This window comes from Entelurus aequoreus, linkage group LG06, assembly GCF_033978785.1.
Source record: "Entelurus aequoreus isolate RoL-2023_Sb linkage group LG06, RoL_Eaeq_v1.1, whole genome shotgun sequence".
NCBI lineage: Eukaryota > Metazoa > Chordata > Actinopteri > Syngnathiformes > Syngnathidae > Entelurus > Entelurus aequoreus.
In genome coordinates, this window is record NC_084736.1 from 68,698,714 (window position 1) to 68,714,460 (window position 15,747).

Genomic DNA, 15,747 nt, shown 5'->3' on the forward strand with positions numbered 1-15,747 from the left:
TGTGAATGTAGAGCAAATCTTTTTTTTTTTACATTTCACATTTTGTGCAGGTTTGGTTGCTGGTACAACGTAAATGGATGTACCTGGAGAGCATCTTCATTGGTGGAGATATTTCCTCACAATTACCAGAGGAAGCCAAAAAATTTGACAACATTGACAAAAGGTTCAAAGATGTGAGTGTTATTCTAACATTCACAGAATTCATAACTGAAATGTAAATTATATAATATCATTCAATTTGTGTAGATAATGAATGATGCTCATAACAACCCAAACATTAAGCGGTGTTGCCTGGTTCCCAACCGGCTGAACGACCTACAGACTTTAAGTGAGAACCTAGAGAGGTGCCAAAAGAGTCTCAATGACTACCTGGATTCTAAGCGGCATGCTTTCCCACGCTTCTTCTTCATCTCTGATGATGAACTACTCAGCATTCTGGGCAGTAGTCACCATGATTGTGTACAGGAGCATATAATAAAGGTAAGAGTAAAAGGATATTGTGTCTCAAAGAAGCATTAAACACGTTTTGCAGTTGTTTGCCAGGTGTGTCAAATAACTAGGTGTGTTCCATTCTTACTAGATGTATGACAACATCGCATCACTGCGGTTTGATGCGGAGAGCAGTGGGGATACATCAGCAGGAGCCATGGTGTCTGCTGAGCGTGAGGTGATGGAGTTTATAAAGGCAGTCCCAGTCAAAGGAAGGGTGGAGGAATGGATGACAGGAGTCTTAAATGAGATGAGGAAAACTAATCGACTCATCACTAAGGAAGCAATATTTCGCTACTGTGAGGACAGAGGAAGGTGTGTGTAGATTATGAACAAGTTTGTGAAGGAAACCATACCCACATCAAGTCTCTTTGTTTTTCAGGGTGGACTGGATGTTGCTATTCCAGGGCATGGTGGTCCTGGCAACGAATCAAGTGTGGTGGACATGGGAGGTGGAGGATGTCTTCAACAACTTGAAAAAAGGAGAAAAATATGCTCTAAAGAACTACGCCACCAAAATGCATAAGCAGATTAATGAGTTGGTAACACGTATAACGCAACCTATGAAGCAAAATGACAGACGGAAGATTAACACTGTCCTTATCATAGACGTCCATGCAAGAGACATTGTAGATAGTTTTGTGTTGAACAGGTACAACTTTCAGTGCTCATATAAACCATTACAACTTGCAACGTGTGTGGAAAGATGAACTTGTTTCTTGTTATTCTCTCCACAGTATAACTAATGCAAAAGAATTTGAGTGGGAAAGCCAACTGAGATTCTATTGGGTGCATGAAGAAGACAATCTAGTTGTTCGTCAGTGCAGTGCATTTTTTTCCTACGGCTATGAATACATGGGCTTGAACGGTCGATTGGTGATAACGCCTCTTACTGACCGCATATACCTCACAATCACACAGGTTTCTGAATACCTACCAATTTGACTCTACAGACAAACAGTTGTTAATGCAGGTATGTATTTGTGTTGAAGGCTCTCTCCATGTTCCTGGGTGGAGCGCCTGCTGGACCAGCTGGTACTGGAAAGACAGAGTCCACCAAAGATCTGGCCAAGGCTTTAGGCCTGCTCTGTGTGGTTACTAATTGTGGTGAAGGCATGGATTACATGGTGAGAAGCTTACAATGTCAAATGATCTATTATATTCCAACTAACCAAATCAACCCACCTGCATATGAAAACCCTTTTTGTCAGTTTTGAGTGTTCCTGAACCCTCTTCCTTCTTGTGCAGGCTGTGGGGAAGATTCTATCTGGCTTAGCCCAGTGTGGAGCCTGGGGCTGCTTTGATGAATTTAACCGTATTGATGCCTCAGTCCTTTCGGTTATCTCCTCTCAAATCCAAACCATCCGCAATGCTCTCATTCTCTACCTTAAAATATTCAATGTAAGTCCCTCAAATGATACAATGGCACACTTAATTCTTATTATACGATATGATTGTTACTTTCTACTTTCGCCAACCACCTTTTCATTTGGACATCAGTTTGAAGGTCATGAGATTACCCTGGATAGCCGAATTGGCATCTTCATCACCATGAACCCAGGCTATGCAGGGCGTACAGAGCTGCCTGAATCAGTCAAAGCTCTGTTTCGGCCTGTGGTAGTGATTGTGCCCGACTTGCAGCAGATATGTGAGATCATGCTCTTCTCCGAGGGCTTCCTAATGGCAAAGGTGACTGCAAATGTGTTTGCGAATATGCTTGCACATTACTAAGGATTTATATCTGGTCTTGATTCATTCAGGTCCTTGCAAAGAAGATGACAGTCCTCTATAAGTTGGCAAGAGAGCAGCTGTCCAAGCAGTCTCATTATGACTTTGGTTTGCGAGCCCTAAAGTCTGTTCTAGTGATGGCAGGAGAACTCAAAAGAGGTTCACCAGACCTCCCTGAGGTAAAGACCTCATTTTTAAATTAAATACACAGTTAACTCTGCATTGAATCGATCACAAGTGGACTGTTAAGATTGTCTTAGAAGACTAGCCTCCCCTTTTGAGCAGGCTTCATCAGTCTTTGCTCACAGACTTAGATATGACAGATCTAGTTGGAGCGCTTGGTGTCTGTTCCAAAGTATTTGAAAGGTTTCCCTCTGTTTTGGTGCAAATTGACAGCTCTTAAGATGCAAAGAAAAGAGACTTCTGCCAGCACAACTGTCGTTAACACGGAATCACCTTCGTTAGTAGTCCATTCAGTTCAAGAAAGCAACGTATGCAAGGATTGAAGGTACTTTACTGTCATACCAGCAAAGTTCCTTGAATCCGTGAACTGAATGAGATGCTAATGAAGGTAATTCAGTACCCCCTTTGTGACTGTTTTGGACTCATGTTGTTTTTTCCTCGTTTGTGTGGTGTTTTAGTTTCTGTCCAGTACTCTTATTTTAGTAGTTTCACTCCCCTTGTCTATCCTCAGTACTGGCTCCTACACCCGACCTTGATTGGCAACCGGGACACACTTGAGCCCGGTCGCCAATCAGTTTCCTATTTAGTCCAACAGCGTCGGCTCATTGTTGTTTTTGTTGTCTATGCTGTATGATCTGCCTTCCGTTTTTTATTCCTTCATATTGTTATGCTAGGGCAGCACGATGGAACAGGGGTTAGTGCAGGGGTGTCAAACTCAAATACAGAGTGGGCCAAAATTTAAAACTGAACAAAGCCGCGGGCCAAGGTTGAACAAATTAACCTTTTTGATAGGGACCCAAACAAGTTTTGCATTAAATATTGAACAAGCAAGGCTTATATAACTTTATAGTGACATGCAAAATCGAGTTTCAAATAATAATAATATAAATAAAAAAATATCAATGGCATATCAAATACAATTTAAATAAAAATGTAATGTACTACTTTTAACGTCCTCTACGAGCTGACGTCACGTCCGCTTTTCATCCCTTCTAACAAGGTGCCCGCCCAGTCACAAGATATGTGTGGCTCCTGTACGCACACACACGTGAATGCAACGCTTACTTCATCAACAGCGATACACATTACACTGAGAGTGGACATATAAGCAACTTTAACATTGTTAAAAATATGCGCCACACTGTGAATCCACACCAAACAAGAATGACAGACACATTTCGGGAGAACATCCGCACAGTAACACAACATAAACACAACAGAACAAATACCCAGAACCCTTTGCAGCAGTAACTCTTCCGGGACGCTACAAAGTGTGTGTGTGTGTGCAAAAGCAATAATGTTCGTGTTGTGAATGAATGAAATATGAAATCCGTACTGCAGTCGCTGCTGGGCCACAACATTAGGTACACCTGCAGACTTCAGCACGGATTTCATATTTCATTCATTCACAACTCCTCCAACACGAACATTATTGTTTTTGCACTTTTGGCTTCTTCTTAAATAACTTTTTCAAATAGATTCAATCTTGCACGTGGAAACTTTAAGTGTGGGCTTTAGTTGATATAACACTCCCGTCAGGGGGGTGCATTCTACGCCGGGGGTGCATTATCCGGCACAACACCTGGACGCTACAATATTACGTTGCTGATCTAGTGACGCACGTCGACAATATAATCATAATGGGGGACTTTAATATCCATATGAATACCCCATCGGACCCTCAGTGCGTGGCGCTCCAAACCATAATTGATAGCTGTGGTCTTACACAAATAATACATGAACCCACGCATCGCAACGGTAATACAATAGATCTAGTGCTTGTCAGGGGTGTCACCACCTCCAAAGTTATGATACTTCCATATACTAAAGTAATGTCCGATCATTACCTTATAAAATTTGAAGTTTTGACTCTTTGTCAACAAGCTAATAATAATAATAACTGCTATAGCGGCCGCAACATTAATGCTGCCACAACGATGACTCTTGCTGACCTACTGCCTTCGGTAATAGCACCATTCCCAAATTATGTCGGCTCTATTGATAAACTCACTAACAACTTTGACGATGCCTTGCGCGAAATTATTGATAGTATAGCACCGCTAAAGCAAAAAAGGGCCCCTAAAAGGCGCACCCCATGGTTTACAGAAGAAATTACAGCTCATAAATTATCATGTAGAAAACTGGAACGCAAATGGCGCGCGACTAAACTTGAGGTTTTCCATCAAGCATGGAGTGATAGTTTAATAACTTATAAACGCATGCTTACCTTAGCTAAAGCTAAATATTACTCAAATCTCATCCGCCTCAATAAAAACGATCCTAAATTTCTGTTTAGTACAGTAGCATCGCTAACCCAACAAGGGACTCCTCCCAGTAGCTCCACCCACTCGGCAGATGATTTTATGAATTTCTTTAATAAGAAAATTGAACTCATTAGAAAGGAGATTAAAGACAACGCATCCCAGCTACAACTGGGCTCTATTAACACAAATACGACTGTATATACGACGGACACTGCCCTCCAAAATAGTCTCTCTATTTTTGATGAAATAACATTAGAGGAATTATTACAGCGTGTAAGTGGGATAAAACAAACAACATGTTTACTTGACCCACTTCCTGGGAAACTTATCAAGGAACTGTTTGTATTATTAGGTCCATCAGTGTTAAATATTATAAACTTATCACTTTCCTCCGGCACTGTTCCCCTAGCATTCGAAAAAGCGGTTATTCACCCTCTGCTCAAAAGACCTAACCTCGATCCTGACCTCATGGTAAACTACCGACCGGTCTCCCACCTTCCGTTTATTTCCAAAATTCTCGAAAAAACTGTTGCACAGCAGCTAAATGAACACTTAGTGACTAACAATCTCTGTGAACCTTTTCAATCCGGTTTCAGGGCAAATCACTCTACGGAGACAGCCCTCGCAAAAATGACTAATGATCTATTGCTAACGATGGATTCTGATGCGTCATCTATGTTGCTGCTTCTTGATCTTAGCGCCGCTTTCGATACCGTCGATCATAATATTTTATTAGAGCGTATCAAAACACGTATTGGTATGTCAGACTTAGCCTTGTCTTGGTTTAACTCTTATCTTACTGACAGGATGCAGTGCGTCTCCCATAACAATGTGACCTCGGACTATGTCAAGGTAACGTGCGGAGTTCCCCAGGGTTCGGTTCTTGGCCCTGCACTCTTTAGTATTTACATGCTGCCGCTAGGTGACATCATACGCAAGTACGGTGTTAGCTTTCACTGTTATGCTGATGACACTCAACTCTACATGCCCCTAAAGCTGACCAACACGCCGGACTGTAGTCAGCTGGAGGCGTGTCTTAATGAAATTAAACAATGGATGTCTGCTAACTTTTTGCAACTCAACGCTAAGAAAACGGAAATGCTGATTATCGGTCCTGCTAGACACCAACATCTATTTAATAATACCACCTTAACATTTGACAACCAAACAATTAAACAAGGAGACTCGGTAAAGAATCTGGGTATTATCTTCGACCCAACTCTCTCGTTTGAGTCACACATTAAGAGTGTTACTAAAACGGCCTTCTTTCATCTCCGTAATATCGCTAAAATTCGTTCCATCTTGTCCACTAGCGACGCTGAGATCATTATTCATGCGTTCGTTACGTCTCGTCTCGATTACTGTAACGTATTATTTTCGGGCCTCCCTATGTCTAGCATTAAAAGATTACAGTTGGTACAAAATGCGGCTGCAAGGCTTTTGACAAAAACAAGAAAGTTTGATCATATTACACCTATACTGGCTCACTTGCACTGGCTTCCTGTGCACTTAAGATGCGACTTTAAGGTTTTACTACTTACGTATAAAATATTACACGGTTTAGCTCCAGCCTATCTCGCCGATTGTATTGTACCATATGTCCCGACAAGAAATCTGCGTTCAAAGAACTCCGGCTTATTAGTGATTCCCAGAGCCAAAAAAAAGTCTGCGGGCTATAGAGCGTTTTCTATTCGGGCTCCAGTACTCTGGAATGCCCTCCCGGTAACAGTTAGAGATGCTACCTCAGTAGAAGCATTTAAGTCCCATCTTAAAACTCATTTGTATAATCTAGCCTTTAAATAGACCCCCCCTTTTTTAGACCAGTTGATCTGCCGTTTCTTTTCTTCTCTCCTCTTCTCCCCTGTCCCTTGCGAGGGGGAGTTGCATAGGTCCGGTGGCCATGGATGAAGTGCTGGCTGTCCAGAGCCGGGACCCCGGGTGGACCACTAGCCTGTGCATCGGTTGGGGACATCTCTGCGCTGCTGACCCGTCTCCGCTCGGGATGGTTTCCTGTTGGCCCCGCTGTGGACCGGACTCCCGCTGATGTGTTGGATCCACTGTGGACTGGACTTTCACAATGTTATGTCAGACCCACTCGACATCCGTTGCTTTCGGTCTCCCCTAGAGGGGGGGGGGTTACCCACATATGCGGTCCTCTCCAAGGTTTCTCATAGTCATTCACCGACGTCCCACTGGGGTGAGTTTTTCCTTGCCCGTATGTGGGCTCTGTACCGAGGATGTCGTTGTGGCTTGTACAGCCCTTTGAGACACTTGTGATTTAGGGCTATATAAATAAACATTGATTGATTGATTGAATATACACCCAGCTACCTCCAAACCCCGCCGCCGCCCCCACAATCCCCCCCACACACACACCTTGTAGCGTCCCGGAAGAGTTACTGCTGCAAAGGGTTCTGGGTATTTGTTCTGTTGTGTTTATGTTGTGTTACTGTGCGGATGTTTTATACTGGCACCCTCAGTGTAACCTGTATCGCTGAAGATCAAGTATGCTTTGCATTCACTTACATATTATGTAACTGGGCCAGCACTTGTTGGACTAGACGAAAAGAGGACGTTACAAATCTCGGGAGGGTCACTGAAATTTGGGAGTCTCCCGGCAGGGATGGGCGATACCACACTTTTAGGATACAATAATGATACTTTTTCTTGCATTTTCACCGATACCAATACTTTCTTATTGGCAATTTTTTGTCAGTCAAAAATATTATTACTATTGTTATTATTTAAGACAAATCACAAGACAAATACAGACCATTTATACCACATTTATTATGGTCAATATATAATAAAAGTAAAATTAAAATAAATAACATAAATATGAAAAATAAATGTAATATTATATATAATAATAATTATATATTATATATAATAATAATTAGATATTAGGGCTTTCCAATTAACAGTCAAATCCGAATTGCAAGAAGCTGCAGTTATTTTTTAAAGTTTGTGATATAATTAGCAATTAATGAAATATGAAATAGGGTAATGTTTTCGAAATGTAAGAAATCATGTTACAGATTAAAACCAAAATGACATTCAATCATATATTTCAAGATTTTCTTGGAAAAAAATAAAACTGTAATGCAAAGATGAAGAATCTCCAAATTGTATCTCTTTCTTATCTTGTTTTAAATACTCAAGCAATTTTCAGCTAACAGTAAATTCCCCTGTGTGGAAATTATTTGAATTTAGGATAATCATTTAAAAAAAAAAATTCAGTAAACATTACTAAAAAAAAAAAAAACAATGCCTGTTTTAAGTCAACAATTGGACAACACTGGATATGCCTGGCTGCATCGCTGTCGGCTGGCTGTGTGTGTGTTGCACGTTGACGACGCTCATTCTCTGTCTCCTGTCACGTGACTGGGCCAGCTCTATACTCTGCCAGGTACAGGGGTGTCCCAGCACATTGTAAGTTAAGTAAGTAATCAAAAATATCTGAAAGTGATGCTTGCACCCCCCACACGCCGTTTTTTGGTTTATATCGATACTTTTTTCAGAAAAGTGATGCCAAATGAGTAGCGTGTGAGTATCGATATATCGATACCACAGGATTGATACGCACATCCCTATCTCCCGGGAGGTTTGGCAAGGTTGAGAATTAGCGGTGTACCGCGGCACCGCCGCTGTATATAATCAGCGGGCCAGCTCTAGTGTTAATTTAATGTCGCCTCACGGGCCAAGTGAAATTACACGGCGGGCCAAATTTGGCCCGCGGGCCAGAGTTTGACACCCGTGGGTTAGTGCATGTGCCTCACAATACGAAGGTCCTGCGTTCGATCCCTGGGCTCGGAGTCTTTCTGTGTGGAGTTTGCATGTTCTCCCCGTGACTGCGTGGGTTCCCTCCGGGTACTCCGGCTTCCTCCCACCTCCAGAGACATGCACCTGGGGATAGGTGGATTGGCAACACTAAATTGGCCCTAGTGAATGAATGTGAGTGTGAATGTTGTGGCGACTTGTCCAGGGTGTACCCCGCCTCCCGCCCGAATGCAGCTGAGATAGGCTCCAGCACCCCCCGCGACCCCGAAAGAGACAAGCGGTAGAAAATGAATGGGTGGATGGATTGTTATGCTGAATATTCCGCAAAGGAAGTTCCGTGTCTTATGCGTTTATTTTAGCATTTGCTTTACCTTTTCTCTTTTTTCCCCACTCCTTTGTAAGTGTGTTCCTTTTGTTCACATTAAATAATATTATTTTACTCACCTCCTGCTGCATCTTGGGGTCACGTTGCAAAGGTGCATCCAACACATGACAGATTCCATCCTAACGACTATCTTTTTTTTTTGCATCTTAACAACTGTCGTTTTGCACCACAGTCGAGCGAACACCCAAAAAATACACCAAATGTCCTGGCGCAAGATAGATAACACTTATTAAAAATGTCTCAGTACATCTTTGCGTTGAGTTATTCATTATCTTGGACAAACACACATTTTCTTTACATTGTAATATAACTAAATGTTATTGAATCAGTTATAGTTAAATAGATTGAACAGATTACATAGACTTCATCCATCATTTACTCAACGGTTTTATCCAATATATTCTAAGGTTCATATACAAAACAAACATTACAGCAAATGGTTTAAACATCAATAGTTACATTTCTGACAACCTTTTCTTGTTAAAGCCATGATTGCATGAAATGAAATGTTTTTCTTATTTTCTTTATTGTAGGATGTGGTGTTGATGCGAGCTTTGAGGGACATGAACCTTCCAAAGTTTGTGTTTGAGGATGTACCTTTGTTCCTCGGACTGATCTCAGACCTGTTTCCCGGGTTGGAATGCCCCCGCGTTCGCTATCCTGACTTCAATGATGCGGTAGAAGGCATTCTGCATGATAATAACTATATCTTGTTGCCTATCCAGGTGTGTTATGTAATTCTCAGTGTCACTTCAATGAGATTGTGCTGTATTCACTAAATGCATCTTAAACATGGTTTTGTATGTACATGCACATTTCATGCTGTCCGTGCTTCCAGGTAGATAAAGTGGTGCAGATGTATGAAACAATGATGACTCGACACACGACAATGATAGTCGGACCAACAGGTGGAGGGAAATCCGTTGTAATCAGCACATTATGTCAGTCTCAAACCAGGTCAGTGTTGGTTTGGATAAACCAGCATCTGGGTCCTTTTTTGCAAATCAAAAACAGTTATTGTAATTGTATCTCATTCCCAGATTGGCAATGCACACTAAATTATATCCACTAAACCCCAAAGCTGTGAGTGTAATCGAACTGTATGGTATTCTGGATCCTGATACTCGAGACTGGACTGATGGGGTCTTATCCAATATCTTTCGTGAAATCAACAAGCCTACTGAAAAAAAAGAAAGGAGGTAAGATTGAAATTTGATGGAGAGTATAACATATGGATAGATCTTGTTTGTGTCAAAGTACATATAAGTTTGTGCACAATGAACATATGAACTCAAACTTGTAGGTACATCCTGTTTGATGGTGATGTGGATGCCTTGTGGGTGGAAAACATGAACTCTGTGATGGATGACAACAAGCTTCTTACTCTGGCTAATGGAGAACGCATCCGTTTGCAAAATCACTGTGCCATGCTGTTTGAGGTTTGTATGACTTCAAAAGTGTTAAATATACCTGCTCAAGATAAGATGCACATTATATATACTACATTCCCTGGACTTTGATGTTTTTGTGAATGCAGGTTGGAGATCTGCAGTATGCTTCCCCTGCTACAGTATCTCGATGTGGAATGGTTTATGTGGATCCCAAAAACCTGCGATACACCCCTTATTGGCAGAAATGGCTGAAAAACAAATCTCCCAAGGTAAGAGGAAGAGCCTGTTCATTGTGTTAGAGCTGAACTTACACTCTGTGATATTTTATAACATTCATTTATTCTATAGGAACAAGAAGTACTTGATACACTGTTTGAAAAATATGTGCACGCCTCAATAGACATGATTGTGGAAGGTATTGTAGATGGGAAACAAGGCCAGAAACTGAAGACTGTTGTCCCTCAAACAGATCTGAACATGGTAGGATCATTGCACCCTGACACCCTTAGTGCAAGAATAGCTAAGTGAATGTATCACCACTGATCCAGCTGACTCTGATTGAAAGTGTTGGCGATATGTTTAGGTGTCCCAGCTTGGCATGATCCTTGATTCCCTCCTTGACGCGGAGAACCAAAGTGATGCAGTCTTGGAGTGTTACTTCCTGGAAGCTTTGTACCTCTCTCTCGGGGCCACGTTGCTGGACGATGGAAGGGAAAAATTTGATGGCTTAATCAAAAGACTTTCTGGTTTAACCATTGTTACTGCTGAAAAAACATTGGCTGGACCCGGTGAAATCCCAGGTAATAGTTGAATTTGGACTACAAGCTGATACATGCATACATTTACTTTACATACACTGTCACTAAGAAATGTGACTTGTTGAATATCGTTAAAGTATTCCCCATTAATAAGACTGCCAAAAATTTGCTGTATTGTTTTTAAGTGTTAATTATTGAATATAATGAAAACAGTTGCACTACTGTAAATTGTTTCTATAAATATCAATTGTGTCCAGTGAGTTCTAATAGGTGCCATTCATACAGAACATCTGCCAACACTGTATGATTTCCATTTTGACGAACTGAAGCAGAAGTGGGTTCCTTGGAGTTCTCTGGTCGCCAAATACATCCACAACCCTGATATGAAGTTTTTTGATATTCTCGGTAAGAGGTTCATTAATGTTAAAGCAGCATACTGTATGTACACGATCTTAAATGAGACCTATGAGGATTCTTATCTACATTTAACACACTACCTTGTGGTCTAGATAATATTGGATATGCTTTTTCGTAACTTTTGATTCCCAGTCACATTTTTAACCCCCCTTTCTAAGTACAGTGCATCCGGAAAGTATTTACAGCACTTCACTTTTTCCACATTTTGTTATGTTACAGTCTTATTCCAAAATGGAATAAATAAATGTTTGTCCTCAAAATTCTACAGACAGTACCCCATATTAACAATGTAAAAATGTGTTTTTTTGATGCATTTTGCACATTTCTTAATCACATGTATGTAAATATTCACAGCCTTTGCTCAATAATTTATTGATGCACCTTTGGCAGCAATTACAGCCTCAAGTGTCTTTGAATATACAAAACCCAAAACCGGTGAAGTTATCACGTTGTGTAATTCGTAAATAAAAACAGAATACAATGATTTGCAAATGATTTTTCAACTTATATTCATTGGAATATACTGCTAAGACAAGATTTTTAATGTTCGAACTGAGAAACTTAATTTTTTTTTGGCAAATAATCATTAATTTAGAATTTAACGCCAGCAATACGTTGCAAAAAAGTTGGCACAGGGGCATTTTTACCACTGTGTTACTTGGCTTTTCCTTTGAACAACACTCAGTAAACGTTTGGGAACTGAGGAGACCAATTTTTGAAGCTTTTCAGGAGTAATTATTTCCCATTCTTGCTTGATGTACAGCTTAAGTTGTTCAACAGTCCGGGGTCTCTGTTGTTGTATTTTATGCTTTATAATATGCCACACATTTCAGGTCTGGACTACAGGCAGGCCAGTCTAGTACCCACACTCTTTTACTATGAAGCCACGCTGTTGTAGCACGTGGCTTGGCATTGTCTTGCTGAAATAAGCAGGGGTGTTCATGATAATGTTGCTTGGATGGAAACATACTGTATGTTGCTCCAAAACCTGTATGTACCTTTCAGCATTAATGGCGCCCTCACAGATGTGTAAGTTACCCATGTCTTGGGCACTAATACACCCCCATACCATCACAGATGCTAGCTTTTGAACTTTGCGGATGGTTCTTTTCCTCTTTGGTCTGGAGGACACAACGTCCACAGTTTCCAAAAGCAATTTGAAATGTGGACTCGTCAGACCACAGAACACTTTTCCACTTTGCATCAGTTCATCTTAGATGAGCTCATGCCCAGCAAAGCCGGCGGCGTTTCCGGTTATTGTTGATAAATGGCTTTTGCTTTGCATAGTAGAGTTTTAACTTGCACTTACAGATGTAGCGACAACCTGTAGTTAGTGACAGTGGTTTTCTGAAGTGTTCCTGAGCCCATGTGGTGATATCCTTTACACACTGATGTCGGTTTTTGACGCAGTACCGCCTGAGGGAGCCAAGGTCACGGGCATTCAGTGTTACGTGCAGTTATTTTTCCAGATTCTCTGAACCTCTTGATGGTATTACAGACCTTAGATAGTGAAATCCCTAAATTCCTTGCAATAGCTCATTGAGAAATGTTGTTCTTAAAGGCCTACTGAAACCCACTACTACCGACCATGCAGTCTGATAGTTTATATATCAATGATGAAATCTTAACATTGCAACACATGCCAGTATGGCCGGGTTAACTTATAAAGTGCAATTTTAAATTTCCCGGGAAATATCCGGCTGAAAACGTCTCGGTATGATGACGTTTGCGCGTGACATCACGGATTGAGCGGAAGTATTGGGACACCTTTGTGTCCCAATACAAACAGCTCTGTTTTAATCGCAAAATTCCACAGTATTCTGGACATCTGTGTTGGTGAATCTTTTGCAATTTGTTTAATGGACAATGAAGACAGCAAAGAAGAAAGCTGTAGGTGGGATCGGTGTATTAGCGGCTGGCTACAGCAACACAACCAGGAGGACTTTGACTTGGATAGCAGGCGCGCTACCGTGAGTACGCAGCTTTCTTCCAAACATTTGATCGCTTGCCCGTCCGTGCGTGCCGCTATGTGCATGTCATGTACGTAACTTTGGGGAAATATATGTGCTATATGAACTTTGCAGAAGTGAATGGTACTTTGGGCTGTGGGATTGAGTGTGTTGTGCGGGTGTTTGAGTTGTATTGGCGGGTTATATGGAAGGGAGGGGGGAGGTGTTTGTTATGCGCGATTAATTTGTGGCATATTAAATATAAGCCTGGTTGTGTTGTGGCTAATAGAGTATATATATATGTCTTGTGTTTATTTACTGTTTTAGTCATTCCCAGCTGAATATCAGGTCCCACCCGCCTCTCACAGCATCTTCCCTATCTGAATCACTTCCACTGCCCTCTAATCCTTCGCGTTCACTTTCCTCATCCACAAATCTTTCATCCTCGCTCAAATTAATGGGGTAATCGTCGCTTTCTCGGTCCGAATCGCTCACGCTGCTGGCGTCCATGATTGAAAACAATGTGCAGATGTGAGGAGCTCTTCAACCTGTGATGTCACGCTACTTCTGGTACAGGCAAGGCTTTTTTATCAGCGACCAAAAGTTGCGAAATTTATCGTCGATGTTCTCTACTAAATCCTTTCAGCAAAAATATGGCAATATTGCGAAATGGTCATGTATGACACATAGAATGGATCTGCTATCCCCGTTTAAATAAGAAAATCTCATTTCAGTAGGCCTTTAAACTGTTAAGAGAATTTGCTCATGCATTTGTTCACAAAGGGGTGACCCTCGCCCCATCCTTGTTTGTGAATGACTGAGCATTTAATGGGAGCTGCTTTTATACCCAAATCATGGCACCCACCTGTTCCCAATTAGCCTTTTCACCTGTGGGATTTTCCAAATAAGTGTTTGATGAGCATTCTTCTACTTTCTCAGTCGTTTTTGCCACTTGTGCCAGCTTTTTTGAAACAGGTTGTAGGCATGGAATTCCAAATGAACTAATATTTGCAAAAAAGAAGAACGTTTTCCTGTTTGAACGTTAAGTATCTTGTCTTTGCAGTGTATTCAATTGAATATAGGTTGAAAAGGATTTGCAAACCATTGTATTCTGTTTTTATTTACGATTTACACAATGTGCCAACTTCACTGGTTTTAGGGTTTGTAATAACACAAGCTTGGCACACCTATCTTGGGGCAGTTAGCCCATTCGTCTTTGCAGCACCTCTTAAGCTCCATCAGGTTGGATGATAAATAAATGATAATAAATAAATGATAAATGGGTTATACTTGTATAGCGCTTTTCTACCTTCAAGGTACTCAAAGCGCTTTGACAGTATTTCCACATTCACCCATTCACACACACATTCACACACTGATGGCCGGAGCTGCCATGCAAGGCGCTAACCAGCAGCCATCAGGAGCAAAGGTGAAGTGTCTTGCCCAAGGACACAACGGACGTGACTAGGATGGTAGAAGGTGGGGATTGAACCCCAGCAACCCTCCGATTGCTGGCATGGTCACTCTACCATCTTTGCCTTGATTTTCATCCAGTATGTCTCTGTACATTGCTGCATTCATCTTTCCCTCTATCCCGACTGGTGCCCCAGTTCCTACTGCTGAAAAAAATCCCCACAGCATGATGCTGCCACCACCATGGGGACGGCGTGGCGAAGTTGGTAGAGTGGCCGTGCCAGCAATCGGAGGGTTTCCTCCAAACATGACGCCTGGCATTCACGCCAAATACTTCAATCTTTGACTCATCAGACCAAATTTTTTTTTTTTCATGGTCTGAGGGTCTTTCAGTTGCATTTTGGCAAACTTTTTACTCAGAAATGGCTTCCGTCTGGCCACTATACCAGACAGGTCCGATTGGTGGATTGCTGGAGAGAGGATTGTCCTTCTGGAAGGTTTTCCTCTTTTCACAGAGGAATTCTGCATCTCTAACAGTGTGACCATCGGGTTCTTGGTTACCTTCCTGACTTGACTAAGATTAATGCAGCAATGCACAGAGACATCCTGGATGAAAATCAATGCTTCCCATCCAACCTGGTGGACGTTGAGAGATGCTGCAAAGAGGAATGGGCAAAACTTCCCAACGATAGGTGTGCTAAGCTTGTGGCATTGTTTAATGCTAGTATCCAACATTGTGATAACATTTGTAAGTCCGACAAGTGGAAATTAATCATAGGTCACATTTATGCCACTTTTACACCAAGCAGTATGGTTCAGTTCACCACGGAACTGTTCAGAGTACTGTAGTATATATATAATACTGTGTAATGACATTATCCTAAAACAACAATTGCTTTGAATTATCTGTCATAATCCACCTGTATTTCATTTTCTCCCGCTTATCCTGTTCAGGTCAGCCTATCCCAGCTGACTTTCGGTGACATGTAG

General features: G+C 41.4%; 1 protein-coding gene across 4 annotated transcripts in view; it reads left to right on the forward strand.

The window, feature by feature from the left end:
- The window catches only part of LOC133652506 (dynein axonemal heavy chain 10-like), a 58,743-nt gene that overhangs the window by 12,985 nt on the left and 30,011 nt on the right, over nt 1-15,747 (forward strand). For all 4 annotated transcript variants that reach the window (XR_009826585.1, XR_009826586.1, XM_062051317.1 and 1 more), the window contains exons 24-40: nt 51-173; nt 247-480; nt 581-804; nt 872-1,141; nt 1,227-1,410; nt 1,482-1,616; nt 1,738-1,890; nt 1,990-2,178; nt 2,250-2,396; nt 9,363-9,554; nt 9,668-9,786; nt 9,870-10,028; nt 10,133-10,268; nt 10,367-10,489; nt 10,569-10,700; nt 10,804-11,020; nt 11,264-11,383. Coding sequence is in view for 2 of the 4 variants with exons in the window: in XM_062051317.1 (XP_061907301.1) it covers nt 51-173; nt 247-480; nt 581-804; nt 872-1,141; nt 1,227-1,410; nt 1,482-1,616; nt 1,738-1,890; nt 1,990-2,178; nt 2,250-2,396; nt 9,363-9,554; nt 9,668-9,786; nt 9,870-10,028; nt 10,133-10,268; nt 10,367-10,489; nt 10,569-10,700; nt 10,804-11,020; nt 11,264-11,383 (2,857 nt within the window). In the remaining 2 variants the exon portion in view is untranslated. The remainder of the gene's footprint in view (nt 1-50; nt 174-246; nt 481-580; nt 805-871; nt 1,142-1,226; nt 1,411-1,481; nt 1,617-1,737; nt 1,891-1,989; nt 2,179-2,249; nt 2,397-9,362; nt 9,555-9,667; nt 9,787-9,869; nt 10,029-10,132; nt 10,269-10,366; nt 10,490-10,568; nt 10,701-10,803; nt 11,021-11,263; nt 11,384-15,747) is intronic.